General features: G+C 34.3%; 1 protein-coding gene and 1 non-coding gene across 4 annotated transcripts; both read left to right on the top strand.

Annotated features, from left to right (window-relative positions):
- Positions 1–5,781: 5,781 nt before the first annotated feature.
- LOC125423299 (uncharacterized) lies at positions 5,782–13,037 on the top strand. Of its 2 annotated transcripts, XR_007241848.2 has the most exons (5): positions 5,782–7,640; positions 7,715–7,762; positions 8,999–9,028; positions 9,810–9,883; positions 10,024–13,037. It is a non-coding gene; the product is annotated as an uncharacterized LOC125423299 (transcript). The 2 variants fall into 2 exon arrangements; XR_009639748.1 differs by having other exon boundaries at positions 5,782–9,028.
- A 100-nt stretch (positions 13,038–13,137) lies between these two features.
- Positions 13,138–19,026, top strand: LOC107431162 (G-type lectin S-receptor-like serine/threonine-protein kinase At4g27290). 2 transcript variants are annotated; one of them, XM_060819129.1, is made up of 7 exons: positions 13,138–15,694; positions 15,805–15,927; positions 17,241–17,392; positions 17,482–17,692; positions 17,825–18,062; positions 18,139–18,289; positions 18,491–19,026. In XM_060819129.1, exons 1-7 carry the CDS (start codon positions 14,353–14,355, stop codon positions 18,794–18,796), a joined length of 2,523 nt encoding a protein of 840 aa, XP_060675112.1. In that variant the 5' UTR covers positions 13,138–14,352; the 3' UTR covers positions 18,797–19,026. The 2 variants fall into 2 exon arrangements, with proteins under 2 accessions (XP_060675112.1, XP_015897530.3); XM_016042044.4 differs by having other exon boundaries at positions 13,142–15,694; positions 17,232–17,392.
- Positions 19,027–20,035: the final 1,009 nt, after the last annotated feature.

Consider the following 20,035-nt stretch of genomic DNA (forward strand, 5'->3'; position numbering starts at 1 on the left):
CCGCTAACGAATCTACCACTTTCGACAATATTGTTCCTAATTTAGCCACAGCATTCAAAATGAGATTTTTTTTTGTTTAGATCTCCTAAGAGATCAACCATTCGAGGATTGCTCTCGCTTAAGCCTGCTTAACTTCGGAATTCTTTCGAAGTCTGAAACCAACCGCTCTGAAAAGGCTTTGATATTATGAGAGTGACTATTATTACATTTGAATCATTCTCTGATCTATACCCGGACAATGTGGGATCAGACACAGGTAGCCTACTAGTATTCTACACCCGCCCACATTAGGCATCACATTCCACCCTCCTTAGGGCCTAGCATCAATTCCACTAATCTATACCCATACGATATGGGATTAGATATTAGGTAGCCTGCTAGTATTTTACACCTGCCCACATTAGTAGTCACGTTCCACACATTAGGGCCCAGCACGCTTGCTGGCACACTTCTGATTAGGTACAAGCTCTAATACCAATTGTAATACACCACATCCACTTATAGACCTATCACTTTCTGAAGATATTGTTTCCAATTTAGCCACCACACTTGGTATGAGTTTTTTTGTTCATAATTCCCAAGAGGTCACCCATCCTAGGATTACTCTTGCTTGAGTACACTTAACTTCATAATTCTTTCAAACCCAGAAGCCAACCCTCTAAAAATGCCTCAATATTATGAGAGTGATTGTTATTACATTTGAATCATGCCCAAATCTATATCCAGATGATGTGGGATTAGACACTAAGTAGTTTACCAGTGCTTTACACCTAGCCACACTAGTCGTCACCAACACCGCATGTTCTTTCAAACCCTAAAGTCAATTGCTCTGAAAAGGTCTCGGCATTTTGAGAGTTACTATTATTACATTTGAATCATCCCAGATCTATATCTGAGCAATGTGGGATTAGACACCATGTAACCTACTAGTACTCTGCACCCGCCCACTAGTCATTATCAACACCCCACCTCCACTGGTGGACCTATCACTCTCTATCAATATTGTCTCCAATTTAGACATTAGATTTGCTATTCAATTTTTTTATTCAGATATTCCTAGGAAGTCACCCATCCTTACATTACTCTCACTTGAGTATGCTTAACTTTGGATTTTATTCAAATCCTTAAGCTAACTGCTCTGAAAAAGCTTTAGCATTATGAAAGTAACAATTATTACATTTGAGTCATCCCCTGATCTATATCCAGATGATGTGGGATTAAATACTAAGTAGCCTACTAGTGATCTGCACCCACCCACACTGGTCATAACATGGGGCTTGATTAGCTATGGTTGCGAACCTGTAATAGCTAATAAAGTGCAATCAGAAGTCGTGTTGGCTACAGGTGCAAATGTCTCATAACAATTTATCCAATATTCTTGCCAATTTCTAAGAGTAACTAAACATGCTTTATAGTGATCTAAAGACCCATCAATTTTTGTTGGATAAAATACATCCATTGACATCCTATAGGCTTACACCCCTTTAGACAAAGAACAACATCCCAAGTATGATTTTTTGCTTGTGTTTCTAATTCTTCATCCATGGCATCTTGCCAGTGCTCATAATTTTTAGCTTGTAAATAAGATTTAGGAACATCGGCAAGGGATATAAGTAGCCATAAGAGATAAGTGATTAGGAGGTTTAATATGTACACTATACCTTCGAAGAGGAGGTGCACCTAGCACATTAGGAACTCACTTTGTCTTATAGATGAATCAGGACCAAGAATAGGCATATTAGGAGTCTCATATTGTTCAATAGGTGGATCGAGAGTAAGAATAGTATCTTAAGAAGAACCTTCAATTTCTTGACTATTTTCTTTATGATGATCATCTATTCCAATATCAAACATTACATCCTCAAGTTGATCAAAGTTAGGAAGATAAGAATATGAAGAAGTAGAAGTGAAAATCAAACATTTTTTTAAATATATATATTTATATATATGTATATATTCTCAACAAATACTATATTCGAGATATACAAGTAAGACAAGCAAGAGGATCATAACAAGGATAACCCTTTTGATCAGAGGCATACCAAGAAATGGACATCTCATAGATTAGGTAGTCAATTCGATTCTATCAAATGAAGGAAGATGAACATAACAAATACATCCAAACATGCGCAGTTAAGTGTAATAAGGATTTTTACTATACAAATGAAAATATGGGTTTCATTATCAAGAACAAGAGAAGGCAAACAATTAATTAAATGTATAAATGTAGACAAAGCTTCAACCCAAAAATAAGATAAAATTGATGCATCAAAAAGTAAAGTTCGAGTAACATCCAAAAGATGACAATTTTTCCACTTATCTATTCTATTTTGTCGAGGAGTATCTGGGCAAGATTTTTAAAAAAGAATACCTTCACTTTGAAGAAAATCTTTAAAAACATCAAACATATATTCACCACTAGAATCAAAATGTGAGATTTCAATAGAAGTGGAAATTTGATTTTTAATATATGCCAAAAAACTCTTAAAGACTTTAAACACCTCTGATTTAGAATGCAAAAAATAAAGCCACGTATGATGACTATGGTCATCAATAAATGATATAAAATATTTATGATGAGAATGAGAAGGAAATAGATACTTACCCCAAACATCAATATGAATTAAATCAAAGGATTTTGTAAAAAGAATTTCTACGAATAAGAAAAGGAAGAATCTTACTTTTGCCAAGTTTATAACTTTCACAATTAAATGATAAATCTGAAGGAAACAAAGTTCTTATTCAAAAACAAAGAACTCTTTAACAAGGTTAATAAGGTTCTAAAATTAGGATAGCCCAAGCATTTATGCCATGCCTGACTTAAACAAACAAGGAAAACAAAGATTTATTCTTAGGATAGAATGATAAGCTTAAACAAAATAGTCTTCCACATTTAGGTCCCATGCCAATCACTTCCTTGTTTCCTAATATTGCACAACACAACTAGATGGTGAGAAAGAAACCTTGCAATTGTCATCAACTAATTGTCCCATAAATAAGTGGTTGGAAGTTAAATGTGGTACAAGAAACACATTATTTATTGGCAGAGTATATGGAATATCACCAATTACTTTAATTGGAAGTTTGTCTCCATTTGCTGTTTGGATTTCCATATTACCAAAAGATGGTTTCACATTAACAAGAGTGTTTTGAAGAAGAAAAGATATGATTAGAGGCACCAAAGTCAATGTAGCAAACATTAGAATAAGTAGAAGTACCTAAAATACTAAGAGTTGAGAGAGCTAAATAAATATGTTGTCAGCCAACTTCAAGAGTTAGATTGGAAGTTCCAGAGCTAGAATCAGGTCCAAATACAAAACTAGAATCATTTCCAAGGGTAGAAGAGAAGTACGAAGCATGCAAAGCTTGGAACGTCCAATTTTGAGGTCGGCGACGACGATCAGCAATCCAGTGACTAGGCTATTTACAATAGTTGCAAATTTTTTTCTTAATTGATTAGCTATATGCCAATATTCTTTGTAGGTATAATATTGTAGTTTGCTCATTTCTAGTACCTTGGCTTGAGTTGCATAAGCAACCTTAACTAGATTAGTTGTTTGATGATTCTTCCTTTCAAGCATACTTGGAGTTGCACACCTTTGCTCTTCATGAAAAAGTTTAGCAAAACACATTTCTAGCAATGGAGAAGGAATTCTAGACATCAAATTGATGTGAATTGGTTCATATTCACATCACAACTTCATAAGAAATTGTTCCCATGGAGACACTTCATGTACTTGTTACAAAGTTGGTAAACCCTCAGTGGGTATGGAAGTATACACCAGTTCCTTGTATTCAACTAACCAATTTAGAAAGTGAGAAAATAGTATTGTATTCATAAATTACCTTGACGGTACATTTCTAGCAATGGAGAAGGAATTCTGGACATCAAATTGATGTGAATTGGTTCATATTCACATCACAACTTCATTAGAAATTTATCTCATGGAAACACTTCATGTACCTGTTATAAAGTTGGTAAACCCTCCACAGGTGTAGAAGCATAAACTAGTTCCTTGTATTCAACGTATTCATAAATTACCTTGACGGTACATTTCTAGCAATGGAGAAGGAATTCTGGACATCAAATCAATGTGAATTGGTTCATATTCACATCACAACTTCATAAGAAATTGATCTCATGGAAACACTTCATGTCAGGACCCGTCCAGAATTCCTCCTCCGGAACCCTAGACAAGCCCTGATCCCAGGGAAACCCTATCGGACCCTCCAACGGAAAATCCGGCAGAGCCTCCCCTAAGGGATTTACTTACCACAAATTTACCTGCACTGAAAACACACTTCAAAAAAAAAACATCCCCTTATTCCTCCCACAAACTACAAATGGTTCCACAAATTTCAGCACTTCAATATAAATACAGTAATCCAGTGCAATTTAAATACAACAAGAGTGAAAGAAATATTACAACTGCAATAAAAGAATAAACGGGTACTGCCGAACTAAAACAGCGAGGAAGATCAAGTCCGCTCCGAATGAACACCGACAACCTGGAACCTAGAGGAACGGAATTTAAGAGTGTGAGATGCTAATCATCTCAGTGAGCGACCCTATCTACTATACAATATAATACCACGGTAATACAGTAGATAGATAATAATAAATTGGAAATAATAATTTCTCTCAAAACCCTTACAATTCTCTCAGTTGAAAAAGTTCCCCTTTTAAAACATTTTCACAAGACCCTTGTTCGTAATCCCTGAAAACCAAGACATCAAATAAATACCAGAACAGTAACAATTGTACTTTAAATTTCCAATACAGTTTCCAAACATTTTATTTTTAAAACACAGTTTTGAAAATCATTTGATGCACCCACTATATACCAGTGGCGCCAGAGTACCCAGCGTCCCGAGGTACTGCCAGACAGAAGGTTATAGAGAGAAACCGGCATACGGTCGCGTGGCGTCCCACTGTGCCGCTGCTAACCTGGTGTCCCGGCCAAAGGGGGGTGGCCACCCTCTCCGATGGCATCCACAGGACACCCTCATAATATCACCTGCGCGCTACTCACACCCACCTGCGCGCTAATCATATCCGTGTGCACAATATCCATATCACATATACCATATCACATAATCAGAACACCAGTACGTGCACGGTGCATCTAAAAATTATAAAATCCGCAAATTTAAATTATAAAACAAATTTCACATTTTTCATAAGCATAGCGGGCATAATCCATCCGCTTGAACCGGGAAATTCTCCACAATTTCTTTATAATCAATGCCATAAATTCCATGATTTTCAAATCCACCAACTCCCAAATCCATCAATTCAAATATCCACATTTTTCCAAGCATAAGTAATTTCTCGAAATATCATAATCAAATCTCATAATATTCCATGGGCATATTTTATAAAAATTGAAATCACCAACATAACCAAATATTTTCCTTGAAATATTTGAAAATCAAATCGTGCCCAATTTACCATTAAAACCCCACCAATTCCAAAATCCTCAAAACCATAAAATAATTTCACATGGCATAAATTTATAAAATGCACATTTTCTTAAATCCAATAAATTCATAAATAATTCCACAATAAATCCGATAAATATTTGGCACATAGAAATTAATTTCCAAATATTTAAATCACACATAATATATTCACCAATTAAATTCCCAAATTTAATTTGAAGGTGGGTCACTCACCTGGAGCACGCAATTAACCCATGATCCACTACGGGATCAATTCTACGACTCACCGGTGCTCCTAGAACACAATTCACAGACAATCAAATAAATTAATATTTTATTCGGGTAAATAATACCCGGTACCCGGGGGTCAAACACAAACGATAACTAAAATTTACGAATCATATACCGAATCGAAGCTCGAGTGATGCTAATCACAGATCCGGTCTTAATTTCCGATGATCGTACCCGACAGGGTCGGAATTTCGCCGGGAAGCTTTTCGGGTTTCGGCTCCACAATTCTCCCAAACCGTCGCGAATTGGAGGCAACGGATGCAGGATTCGGGTTCAGGAGGTCGAACACTGCGGACTGGAGCTGGCCGGAATTTCGGGTACTCGCCGGAACAGTAATTTCCGGCGGGCCGCCACGGTCACCGGCAACCGTCGCCGGCGGCGGCGCATGCGGTGGCTGTTGGCTGTGAAATTTTGCAGACTTGTAGATCTTGAGGAGAGCAATCCAACGGGACCGACGGTGAGCAAAATGGAGGTCGGACGGCAGAGAAATCACCGTTTGAAGATTTCCGGCCCCTCGCCGGAAAACGCTCCGATCCCGGCGCGTCGGTGGTCCGATGGCCGTGATTTTTGGTGGGTAGGCCGGACTTGAGGAGAGGATCAAGGCTAGCTGACGCGTGTACTGTAGATCAGCCGGAACAGGGTCGATTCGCGGTGGCCGGAGGTGGAGGGGTAAAAGTTGCCGCCAAACTTCGAAGGTCCGATCCCGGCGCGTCCGGCGGCCGTTCACCGTGAAACTTGGAGGTTTTGCTGGAAATAAGGTGGGCAACCTGGCTGGCCGGTGCGTGTACAGTAACTCGGCCGGAAAGTTTGAAAATTACCGGCGGCCGGTGACTCTCTCTCTCTCTCTCTCTCTCCTCTCTCTCTTTCTCTCTCCTCTCTCTCTTTCTCTCTCTTCCCCAAGAGTTTTAACAAATAAAAACCCTGTGTGACACTGTTCATTCCATGTGGACCAATCAGAAGCTGACACGTGGCGTTACTGTGCACTTAAGCCAGATATATTAAAATAATACGGTACCCGGCGAATTTCAAACGTCCGTAACTTTTTAACCAAATGTCCGATTTAAGCGTGCCGCTAGTCTATGAACTCGTATCGACGAGTACTTTACAACCATACAAGAGTCAACTCAAAATTACATCACAAGAAAAAGTCAACTCCCGGCACCTTTTGGACAGTTTGCACTTCAACTTGTTTCGCCCATAACTTTCAAACCGTAGCTCCGTTTTCGACGTGCTACTAGTCTACGAACTCAGGGCGTCATGCACTTCGCCACGGTACCCTGGTCAACTCGAAATTCCCACTAGAGCAAAAAGTCAACTTTTGACCCGCTCGTTCAATGGTCAACCTCGGTCAACGTGCACGGATTCCGGTGCGATTTGGGACGGGGTGTTACACTTCATGTACCTGTTATAAAGTTGGTAAACCCTCCACAGGTATAGAAGCATAAACTAATTCCTTGTATTCAACTCACCAATTTAGAAAGCGAGAAAATAGTATTGTATTCATAAATTACCTTGACAATACTCAAATAACTCTAATTCCAGTTGAAAACATCTAGCTAAATTTTCTTCAAAAAATCCCACCTATCTTTAGCAAAATAAAAAGATCTCAAGCTAAAAACAATGTGAGTTTCTATAGAACTTAAAATCCAACTAATTACTTTAGCATCTTTAGAATTCCTTTAAGCAACTTTACCAATATTAGAATAAGCCTTAAGCTTTGCAGAAAATCCATCTAAGTGTCCCCACAAATTCTTTCCTTTCACAAACATCCAAAATTGAAATTTCCATGAAGAATAATTTTTTCACATTTAATTTAACAGGCAAAATCATTTTTCTACCATTATAAAAATAGAAGGATCTCTTTATTTCCACGCAAGTCAAAACGGCAGCTCTCTGCATCTTCAAAGGTTGAAGCAAATCATTGCTCTCTTTGAATTTCTTCTTTGCATTTCTCTTGGATTTTCTTTCGTTTTTTCTGCAGGTAGCCAATCTTCTCGATGTTTGTGCCATTCAAGTTGTCACCAATCAGGTTGTTTTTTTTTTTTTTTTTTGGCCCTTCTATTATCCTCTCTCTGTCTATATTTGAATTTTTGTGGTTTTGCTTTTTTTCCTTTTTTTTTTCCATTCTGTTTTGGTCATTGTGGTTGGAAAGAAATGTTGCATTGTTTTGTCAAAATGTGAGAATTTTGGAAACTTGGTGCTGCTTTGATATGTTCTTCATGTACACGTTGCCTGTGCTATGATTTTTCTTGGTGTTGATGATGTTATATTTTAATGACCATATACAGTTCGTTGAAATTACGATGTGAATGTTAGTCTTAGTAGTTTGGCTCGGATTAGATGGAGAGTGATAGTATTAGACTTACTAAGCTGAACTATATTTTGTTGGATTATTCATCTGAGAAACTGAAGAGGTTGAAGCATGCTGTAGAGGTTTGTTTATTAAGAATGCCAGCTTGCTGAGGTCGCATCAAAACTACAATTTTGGTTGAAATAACATGGCCACACCAATATTTGACCTCCATGCCTACGATGCTCTTAGCTTGGTGCCTAATAGGACCACTCACAACCTACAACTCGTTAAGACCCTTTCTAGCCTTTTCTTTTTATGCATATTCATCCCAGACCCTGCTAACATTGTGAGATCATGGGTGGTTACAGCTGCTAGGATGCAGGAGAGGAGGAACAAATGGTGAGCCATTTTATGTAGTGTTTTTTTTTTTTAAATAACTTTTTGATTTGGGTTATGAAGAAAATGTGATAGATTTCACTATGGTTTATATAAAGAGAGTAACATGAAGATATTTTTGGTATAGAAATTGCTTATTAAGCACTTGTGAAATTTAATAATGTGGTCTTGAAAGTTATGGCGTTGGTCATGAAAGAACAAATCTTCCTTTTCTTGTGACTCTCAATCCAAAAGACAAACCAAAACAAACCTTGCTTAAGTGGTCTAATGGCCACCCCGTTCCATCTGTTGCTGCATCAAAAGCTTCACTTGAACTTCATCATATTCAAGGAAAGAAAGGAATTTGGTTTTGCGGAGCATATCAGGGTTAGCTTTCCTGCTTTTTAAAGATAGCAAACATTAAAATCCTGAAAAGAAGACCTGAATGTTTCCTAGCTAAGTCATAGCTCTATCTTGGAATAACTTATTTAAAATATTAAAATCAGAATAAGTAGGATTATAGGTCTCCAATTCTTTAACTGTTCACATTGCCTTTACATTTTCTAACTTTGAATATCTATTTTATGTTTCTGTCAGGTAATGGCTTCCCATCAGGATGGATTGAAGGTAGTTTACTAGAGGTTGTCTATTTTTATAACTTAGAGGTTAATGTAATGTCAATAGGTATCAAAAAATGATAAATTTTATTGTTTACTTTCCTTTTCTCAATAGTCTAAGAAAAAGATGAAGGTCTACTAAATCTTATTATGGTGAAGATAATTCATAGGATTCCAAGGAAAGTAATTTTTTTTCTCTTGGTGCTTAATTATAGAAAATAAATTATTTACAAAATTTTTTTAAAAAAAATTTGGAAAAACCTTTGCCAACAAAACTATGGTAAAAAAATTTCCTAGGTAAAAATATTTACTGACAAATAATTTTGCCGCTAAAAGCTTCAATGAACTAAATTTCGTCGCCAAAAATACATTTGGCATTAAAATACTAATTAGACATTTCCAATCTATAATTTGCTCCATAAAAATCCTATTGCCGACCAAACTATTTTTGTCGCTAAAAGATGTATTGCCGACAAATTCTACATTTGATGGCAAATTATTTATTGCCGACAAAATAATTTCGTTGCTAATTAAATTTTTACCAATACGAAAAATAGTTTTCCTGATGCCATATTTTGTCGCCAAAATTTTTTACCAACAAGTTTGAATTTGTTGGAAATAGTCTTTAGCAAGAAAATTAAATTTTTGTTAGCAAAAGATTTTTTCGGGGAAATATTAAATATTTCTCGGTAAATACAATTGCAAAGGAGGCATAGACGACGAAACTGCCAATGAATTTATTTTCGTCTGTAAAACAATTTTACATTTTTGCTGACAATATTGTTTTGTAGGTAAAAGGCAATTTCTTGTAGTGGCTCCAATAAGTACTGAGGGGATGGCCCCTGGAATGGCCTTCAATACACTGGTATGCCAGAGTTAAAACCCAACTTTTTGTTCAATTTCAAATTTGTTACCCATAAAGATCAAGTTTACAACATGTTTCACCTAAATAATGAATCTGCAAAGACAAGAATGGTTGTGAACCAAACCAATGGTTATATACAGGTCTGCTATGCTTGGAATATAGGGGCTCAAAATTGGGATGTGTTCTCATCAGTGCCAAGAGACAATTGTGACGGGTATGGCGTGTGTGGCACCTATCGAAACAATGTCATTTGGGAAGCCCCTATTTGCCAATGTTTCAAGGGTTTCAAGCCAAAAGGAAACTTCATGGACTGGTCTCAAGGATGTCTAACCTTTTGACTGCCAGGAACGACATTCATCTGGCTTTGTCAAAATCCGTGGCTTGAAATTGCCTAATACTACATATGTTCGAATGCACGCTTTAGAATTAAGTATATATGGCATCATTACCTCATCTTTTCATTTTCATGTGTTTTATTTTGCATATATTAATGCTTATTGTCCACGTTAATGCCACTTTTGTATTATGGTATGCCAAAATTAAATGTGAAGGTGGAGATGGAAAGCGGATGCATGGTGAAAATAGGTGTGGTAATTCCGGGTGGTCTTGGTCGTTACATCCGCCAAGTCATGACTAGGAATGGGCTAAGAGGTAAAAGTATAAACCTCATCACCTTTGCAATACTATGTGAATTTATCTATAAACTATGTCTAAATAATGCAATCCTTGCGAATAGCAAGTAGCGAAAGGCTACTATTTCATGAAAATAAATAAATAAATATAAATTTATAATTTAAAATTTAAAATTTATTCTTAATTACAATATTCTTAAGCATTACTCTACTCAACTATCATTTAAAAAGATATCTTTTTTTTTTTTTTAATTTACTAACTTTTTGCTAAACATTTTAATAATATTTTTTACGCTTGCCTAGGTGTGGCAAATTTTTGCACAACCTGTTAATCTAACAAATTATATCCATAATGGGTTAACCTGTTAAAATCCATCGTTTTAGCAGGTTATTAATGAGGACACCCATTAAAATTCTTTTCATTAGTTAAAAAGCATGGGTCTATAACTAGTTTTTACTAAAAAATTATTAGAGTTTCGAGAGTTTTAGGGTGAAACAAAAAAAAATATATATATATATATATATATATTATTTGTTAGGTTATTTTATATTATTTTTTTATGACTTCAGTTATGTTTTTAGTTTTCTAAATATAGCATTTTTTTTTTCATTACAAGAAATGAATATGTGTATCAGACTAGTTTTTCTTTCTTTTCTTTTTTTTTTGTTTTATTTAGTTTTGCATAATTATAAACTTGTTAAATAGATTTATTATAAGTATTTTCTTTTAATTTTTTTTCATAACAATTTAAATGAGTTGTTAACAGATTACAAGTTACTGTAACAAACGATTTGAATTTTAGCATGGTGTTTTTGGAAAATTTAACACGACATGATACCACCATTTCCAGGTCTACTTGAGTCATCTTAATTTTATTTAAGGTTTTTTTTCTTTTTCTTTTTTTTTTTTTTTTTTGGGATAATTGTACTTTGTGTCTTTAAAATCACCTAATTTCATTTTGGGGCTCTAAAATTAATTTTGTCACATTGATATATCATGTTTTCAAAATTTTTACAAATTAGTCCAATTCAGTTAAGATTGACAAAATTCATCAAATAGAAATCATGGGTGATGCATGTAACTCCCAAATATGATTTTTTAATTTTATTTTTTTTAGATTTACCATTTTTAAAAAAAAAATTTAAAAAAATCCAAGAGATCAAAAAATTTCGGATATTCGAAAAAAATCTAGCCCAAAAATATACCAATGGTTTAAAAAAAGAAAATTAAGAACTCGAAAAAAATACCAGAAAATTAAAAAAATTTTGACATCCTAAAAAAATACTAAATGTTTACAAAATATTCTGAGAGCCCACAAAAATGCTAGATATTCAATAAAAAAAATCCAAGACCCAAAAAAAATATTATATGTTCAAAAAAATTTTGAAAGCCCAAAAAATACTAGATGGCTAGAAAAATTACAAGGGCTAAAAAAAATATCATATGGTAAAACATAATTTTGGAAGCTCGAAAAAAATATCATATTGAAAAAACATTCTGAGAGCTCAAAAATTTATGAGATGATTAAAAAAATTGAGTGCCAAAAAAAAGGGAAAATGATAATAAAAAAAAAAAATCCAATAGCTTAAAAAAAAAAAAAAAAATCAGATGTTTAAAAAAATATTCTGAGAGCCCAAAAAAAATTTTATATTTTTTTCAAGCTCTAGAAATTTCTTTTACTATCGGTTATTTTTATTAACCCTCGAAATTTTTTTAACCATCTAGTATTTTATTTTAGACTCTTCGAATTTTTTTTACCATTTTACCGTACTCTCAAAATATTTTTTACCATCTAAATTTTTTTAGAGTATCTGATTTTTTTCTTTTCTTGAGCTCTCAAAAATTTTTCTAAATATTTGGTATTTTTTTGGACAATCAGAATTTCTTTAGCCATTTAGTATTTTTTTCGTGTTTTTGGAATTATTTGAACATCTATTACTTTTATTGTGCTTTTGAATTTTTTTGAACATTTGTATTTTTATCATGTTTTTGGATTTTTTTTACTGGTATTTTTTTTTTTTTTTTTTTTGGCTTTGAGATTTTTTTTGAATATCTGATAATTTTTTGGAGTTCTTAGAATTTTTTTTTTTTACCATATGGCATTTTTACTATTCTTTCATAACTTTCTTACCATCTGATTTTTTAGGCTGTTAGATTTTTTTAACACCTAGTATTTTTTTGGTCTTTAGAATTTTTTTTGAACATCTATTCTTATTTTAGGCACTCAAAATTCTTTCTAACAATTTGGTATTTCTTTTTGTTATATCAGATTTTTTTTGAACATCTGTATTTTTATTGTAATTTGGAAATTTTTTTAACACTTAATATTTTTTTTGAGTTTTTAAATTTTTTTAAACATCTGATATTTTTTTTCATTTAGAAAACTTTTTTTTAATTTCTTAAATGGGAAAATATCTTCCCCTTTAATCTTTTTTACTTTCCCTTTCAGTTGCTTATATTTTTTTTTCTTTTTTTTAACTCAAAAAACATATACAAAGTTTAAGAGAGAGAGAGAGAGAGAGAGAGAGAGAGAGAGAGAGAGAGAGAGAGAGAGGGGGGGGGGGGAAGGGAAGACAATAGTAATATTTTAAACCAAAAAACGAAAAAAAAAAAAAAAAAAAAAAAGGACTTGTGTCATAAAAACAAAAGACATAACCAAAATAATAATAATAATAATAAATAAATAACAAAATTAAAGGCAGACTATTAAAAAAAGAAAAAGAAAAAAGACATGTCAGAAAAATGAAGATACGAGTAAAAAAAAAAAAAAAAAGTTTCTAAAAAATTAAAGTTAAAAAAAAATACAGTAAAAAACGAAATAAAAGGCCTCATTGAAGTGCTCATTGAATTGAGTAATTAGACTTCTGAAAAGCAGGAATCCTCTTCCACCAATGAAATTACTGTATCTCCCTCAGCGCCTCAATAGAGATTTGTATCACAGTTCTACTTTTGTCACTTTTAGCGTTTCAATATGTGAGATTAAAACTCGTCCTTTGAAATTAGTGTCAAAGGAAATTTAGATGAAATAGATCTACAGAAATTAACCATTAGGAGTTAAAGTTGCAGTTTCTAGCATTCTGTCTATGGACAATGGAGGACTCAGTTTTCTAAATGTTAGAAAAATTGTCAGTTTTGATTAAACTAAACAAATTGGAAGATTCAATTACGGTGGTCTGATGGATGCAAGGACTTAACAACACCAGCATATGGAGTTCCAAGGATAGAAAAGTTGAGAAATTTCCACTTTCTCATGCTTGCATAGAATGAAATGCAACCCAAAATTTTTTAACAAATCCTTTACTTTCTCATGCTTGCCAAGAATGAAATGCAATCCAAAGTCTTTTAACAAATCCTTGTTTGCGATTTTGGTCGGGTATTTATTTGTGTCTGGTCCTAGAAAAGTTGTTAGACTTATTGTTGAAATCGTCATTATTTCCCTATCGAGGTAGATCACATCAAGATTTTAAGGCTTGAATATATATATATATATATATATATATTCTCCACCTGCACCGTTTAATTTTCCCTCTTTAAAGTAATCGACCAGTCTAAAATTCTGTGTCGATCTCTTGGGTGTACAACCAATTCTCTCAGCCCTTTTCTGACCACCAACACCACCATACAAGTTTTTCAGTACGTCAGATTTACTGATGCTCTTCTATGATAGATCGTTTTACGCGGCATTGACAATTGAGCCGTTTAGCATAACATTTTTCTTTGCATGACAACTATTTTTGGCTTGGTATAGAAATTGAAACGTAGAATTTTCAGCCAACCAATAAAATATCGCCGTAAATTCAACTGACTTGATTCTATGTTTACATGTGCCAAGGTCAATGCCCGCATATATTTCCAAGCTGCAGAGAACTCTAGCTATGACACAACGACAGGAAGAAGAAATGGGTATTCTTTCTTTCACAACATTTTTTGTCTCAACCATTATTCTATCTTCCTTCTCCGAGTATTCCATAGCTCTTGACACCATTTCTGAAACCCAGACCATCACTGAGAACAGCACCTTGGTTTCCAAATCTGGAGAATTCGAACTGGGTTTCTTCAGTCCAGGTAGATCCACAAACAGGTATGTCGGAATTTGGTACAAGGATATTCCAGGTCAAATTGTTGTTTGGGTGGCTAACCGACAGAACCCAATCAACGACTCTTCGGGGATTTTGATGATAAACAGCACAGGCCATGTTGTCCTTCATGGACAGATGAGTAGTGTTGTTTGGTCAGCAAGTCCAACTCAATCTGTCCAGGCTCCAATATTGCAGCTTTTGGATACAGGAAATCTAGTACTAAGAGATGAGAAAGATGAGAATTCACACAACTATCTGTGGCAGAGTTTTGATTATCCTACTGATACTTTATTACCAGGTATGAAGCTCGGATGGGACTTGAAAACTGGTCTTGATCGGCGTATAGTATCATGGAAGAGCCCTGATGACCCTTCTCCGGGAGACTTTTCTTGGATGATTGCACGTTATAACTATCCCGAGGGTCAAACGTGGAAAGCCTCCAATAAGTACTATCGTGATGGCCCCTGGAATGGCCTTCGATTCAGTGGTGATCCAGAGTTAAAACCCAACTCTTTATTCACTTTCGAATTTGTTAACCATAAAGATGAAGTTTACTACATCTTTCACCTAAGAAATGAATCTGTAAAAACAAGGATGGTTGTGAACCAGACCTATGGTTATATCCGGACACGCTATGCTTGGAATCCAGGGACTCAAAGTTGGGATGTGTTCTCATCAATGCCAAGAGACAATTGTGACGGGTATGGTCTGTGTGGTGCCTACGGAAACTGTGTCATTTGGGAGGCCCCTGTTTGCCAATGTTTGAAGGGTTTCAAGCCAAAAGGAAACTTCATGGACTGGTCGCAAGGATGCGTAAGGAATAAACCATTAAGCTGCCACGACAAGCATTCATCTGGGTTTGTCAAAATTAGTGGCTTGAAATTGCCTGATACTACATATACTTGGGTAAATGCAAGTTTGAATCTTAAGGAATGCAAAGCCAAATGCATGAGCAATTGTTCTTGTACGGCTTACACAAATTCCGATATCAGTGGAAAAGGAAGTGGCTGTGCTATGTGGTTTGGGAACCTGATTGATATTAGAGAGCTTCAAGTTAGTGGGCAAGATCTATATGTTCGATTGGACGCTTCAGAGTTAGGTATATATGGGATCCCTACCTTGTCTGTTTCATTTCCATGTATTTTAATTTGCACATGTATTGATGCTTGAGTAATTGCTCATATTGGTGTGCCAAAATTAAATGTGAAGGTGGAGATGGTGAGCACGCGGTGATAATAGGCGTGGTAATTGTGGCTGTCTTTGTTGTGGTCTGTGGGGTGGTCTTGCTTGCTCGTTACATCCGCCAAATCAGGACTAGGAAATATCTAAAAGGTAAAAGTACTAATCTCATCACCTTTGCAACACTTTTGCAATACTATGTCAATATATCTGTAAACTATGTGTGAGTAATACAATACTTGCGGTTAGGAAGTAGCAAAAAGCTACTATTTCATTAAAATAATAATAATGATAATGATAATTGTTAAATTACAATATTCTTAATCATTAATGTACCCAATTATCATTTGAAAAGGGACTTTGAGTTATAAAAATAAGACAGAAGTGTTAAAATAAATAAAAAAATCCACACACACAGAGTGAGACACAAAAAACAAAATTAAAGATAGATAATTAAAAAAAAAAAAGAAAAAGAAAAAAAAGAAGATACGAGTTAAAAAAGAAACAAAAGAAGTTTCTTAAAAAGTTAAACAATACAGGAAAAACGAAATAGAAGAACCTAATTATAATGAGCAGTTAGACTCCTAGCCACAAAAAGGAGTTAGGTCCCTGAACATACCGTATTATGCTTTTTTTTTTTTTTTTTTAACCATTACTATGCTTATTTATAATCTTAGTATTCTTGTTTTCTTTTTAACTTGAAAGATCAAATATATAAATAATAAATCATGACTTTTATATACCAGTCATTTACAATAACAATTATTAAAATGAGGGTCATGTTTTAAACCATTTGAAATAGTTTTCAGTGTTTCTTCAATCATGTAGCTAATTTCTTTAAAGCTTATAGCTAGGTGAAAAGTTTAACTATCATTCAAAGCACAAGTCAATTAGACAACAAAAACTATAGTGTACATTTCTGCTTTCTATTAAATTCCCAATTTTAGCGGAGAATTTTTATTAAGTATAGTATTTAGTAAATCTATAAGTTTTATATTATTTAACAATCTACCATTTCCAAAAACTAAAATCAAAAAAGTTATAAAAGATAGCTTCTCAAATTCTTCTTCTCACATAATCAAAATTTGAAAATTAAATTACAATTATATCCTTCAACTAATAGTAAAATTCAATTTTACCCATTTATATATATATATATATATAAATATATAATCAATCATTCATATTTATTCTGGTAATTATATACAATTAAATCAATCAAGTATCTTTTTTATTATCCGTTTAAATACTAATTTTGTAACTTTTAGCACTTTTAAAATAATAATTTACAAAACAATAATCAAATTGTCAAAAAAATTGATCTAGCCACAACAACCCCCTACTAAGAATAAAAAATAATTGAAAACCAAAAGCCAAAAACATAAAAGAGGAATTAGATGCATTGGTTTAGTAATTGTGAAATTTGAATTTGACATTTAGCTTTCTTTCTTCATTAGACAATGCAGAGACCAGTGCAATAATAAAGAATGTGAACAATGAAAACCAAGCAGAAAACATGGATGTGATATTCTTCGACCTAGATAAGATTATTACGGCCACTTGCAACTTCTCAAGCAACAATAAACTAGGGCAAGGCGGTTTTGGACCAGTTTATAAGGTAACTAACTCCACAAACATGCAGACAAAATTGTCGAAATAAACACTAATCTTATTATATATCATAATCCTTCAAATTATGATGTTCAGGGTACATTAGAAGATGGGAAAGAATTAGCTGTGAAAAGGCTTTCAAGAAATTCATCACAAGGAGTGAACGAATTCAAAAATGAAGTTGCTCTTATTGCCAAACTTCAGCACCGAAATCTAGTCAAGCTTCTTGGTTGTTGCTTACAAGGGGAAGAAAAAATGCTAGTTTATGAATACATGCCCAATAATAGCCTGGACCACTTCATTTTTGGTTTGTTTATCTCACAAAACTCACAAGATTTATTAGAATAATACTCTAATTTCTGTTAAAACATGTCTATGTTATTGTTTGTACGAGAAGTCAAATGGGACAATGAATTAACTTGAATGAAGTTCTTTACAGACGAAACAAAAAGTAAACTTATAGATTGGTCCAAGCGCTTCCACATAATCAGCGGAGTTGCAAGGGGACTTCTATATCTCCATCAAGATTCGAGATTAAGGATTATACATAGAGATCTCAAAACCAGTAACATTTTACTTGACACTGAAATGAATCCAAAAATTTCAGATTTTGGTTTGGCTAGAGCTTTTGGTGGAGATCAAAGTGAAGGAAATACAAGCAGAGTGGTTGGAACATGGTAAATGTTTCATTTGAATGCTCTCAACTTTTCATCTAAAATATATCAAAGTTTTGTTGACAATTTTGTTTTGCAGCGGTTACATGGCACCTGAATATGCTGTAGATGGACTATTCTCAGTGAAATCTGATGTCTTTAGCTTTGGTATTTTGCTATTAGAGATCATAAGCGGGAAAAGAAATAGGGGGTTTTATCATCTACACCACACTATTAACCTTATTGGACATGTAAGTGCCACTTTGTTGTTTATACTTATGTTTGCATAATAAAGCCTTGTCATGGTATACAAATCATTCTCAAGCCATCTCTTTTGTGTATATATATATATATATATATATATATATGTTTGAGATGTTACGGTTAATGGTGTTTGAACATAATATTAAAAGAAGCACCCTAATTGAGAAATGGGATTTCAAATGCTATAGGCATGGAGATTGTTTAAAGAAGGGAGATCCCTGGAACTTGTCGATCCATGCCTCAAGGACTCGAGCGATCTTTCTGAGGTGCTGCGCAGCATTCATATCAGTCTCTTGTGTGTGCAAGAGCACCCTGAAGACAGGCCAAGCATGTCTCATGTGGTTTTGATGTTGGGTGGTGAAAGTACCTTGTCTCAGCCCAAACAACCTGCTTTCTCAGTCAGTAAAAACACTGTTGCGACAGATTCTTCATCCAGCAAGCAAGAATCCGTTTCCACCAATGAAATTACTGTAACTCTTTTAGAACCACGATAGAAATTTGTTATCACAGTTCTACTTTTGTTACTTTTAACATTTCAATGTGTGAAATCAAAACTCGTCCTTTGATACTAGTGTGAAAGGAAATTTGACAAAATATGTCAACAGAAATTAAGTAATTAGGAGTTTTTTTTTTTTTGGTAAAAAAGTAATTAGGAGTTAAAAGACGCAGTTTCTACATTCTGTTTATGGATAATGGAGGACTCAGATTTCTAAATGCTAATAAAGTTGTCAGCCGGACTAGAAACGTGTATAGACACACGTCTCCATGGGAGAAAAGTGTAAAATTCTAATCGGAATAAACGCGTGGCATAGTAGCCAAGCCACGTGTCGGGTTAAATGGTCCAGTCATCAAGACAACACATGCATCATATCCACGTCATAAATTCAGATGTCCATGTATGATAGGTGTCCAATTTGCATTGGGCAAATAAACTTGCAGCATATATGTGTCAAGACATATGGCTTACCATCGTGTCAATTCTTGCCCTGTTTCAGGCTTCCAATTATCCAGTTGTCAAGATCAAAAACGTGCCATGCCGACGTGGTTAAGATGCCACATGTCCACGTAATCCAGGTGTCAGATGGACAGTGGACAAGATAAACACATGGCATACCTAATAGTCAAACCACGTGGCATAAAATATGTCAAAGCATGTGTCAGACAAATGAGTCAAACTGGTATTGGCCAACATGCCAAGGTGGCCACATGGCAAATGTGTCAGATTGATTGTTAGTCATATAAGCACATGGCATACGTACGTGTCAAACCAGTTGTCAAGAATGACATGTATCATGTCCATGTGTATTCTACACGTGTCTTTGTTAGAGTCTCAGCTTTTGATTCGTAAACTAAACTTTCATACAAGAAAATTTGTAATAAACGTAAAATAAGTTCAGGGATTATTAAAATTTCCTACAAAAATAAAAACACAAAAGCAAAAAAGTATTTAAATAAATATAGGAAGTGAATGTGTGCGTACCAGGTAGGTCCATAACAACTTTGACAGGTCTATCTATATCCGTTGTCCACTATGTCCACGTTTCTAAGTCCAGAAAGTTTAATTTGTCCTCTAGACCTTGCCCCATCTTTCTCCATCAAAGCACCATAATTCTTTTTTTTTTTTTGGGTCCCATTTCATACAAATATATATATATATATATGTATATATATCCTTTAGGAAACAGTATAATACAAGAATTTTGATAATCTAGCAAATCCAATCAATTAAGATA

The sequence above is a fragment of the Ziziphus jujuba genome, chromosome 1 (assembly GCF_031755915.1).
Source record: "Ziziphus jujuba cultivar Dongzao chromosome 1, ASM3175591v1".
NCBI lineage: Eukaryota > Viridiplantae > Streptophyta > Magnoliopsida > Rosales > Rhamnaceae > Ziziphus > Ziziphus jujuba.

What these genes read in the sequence shown, in the direction of transcription:
- LOC107431162 (XM_016042044.4), top strand. Translation starts at nt 14,353, where the DNA reads ATGCCCGCATATATTTCCAAGCTGCAGAGAACTCTAGCTATGACACAA. An exon ending in GACTAGGAAATATCTAAAAG is followed by an intron (nt 15,928 to 17,231) that starts GTAAAAGTACTA and finishes TTTCTTCATTAG; the next exon opens with ACAATGCAGAGACCAGTGCA. An exon ending in CCTGGACCACTTCATTTTTG is followed by an intron (nt 17,693 to 17,824) that starts GTTTGTTTATCT and finishes AGTTCTTTACAG; the next exon opens with ACGAAACAAAAAGTAAACTT.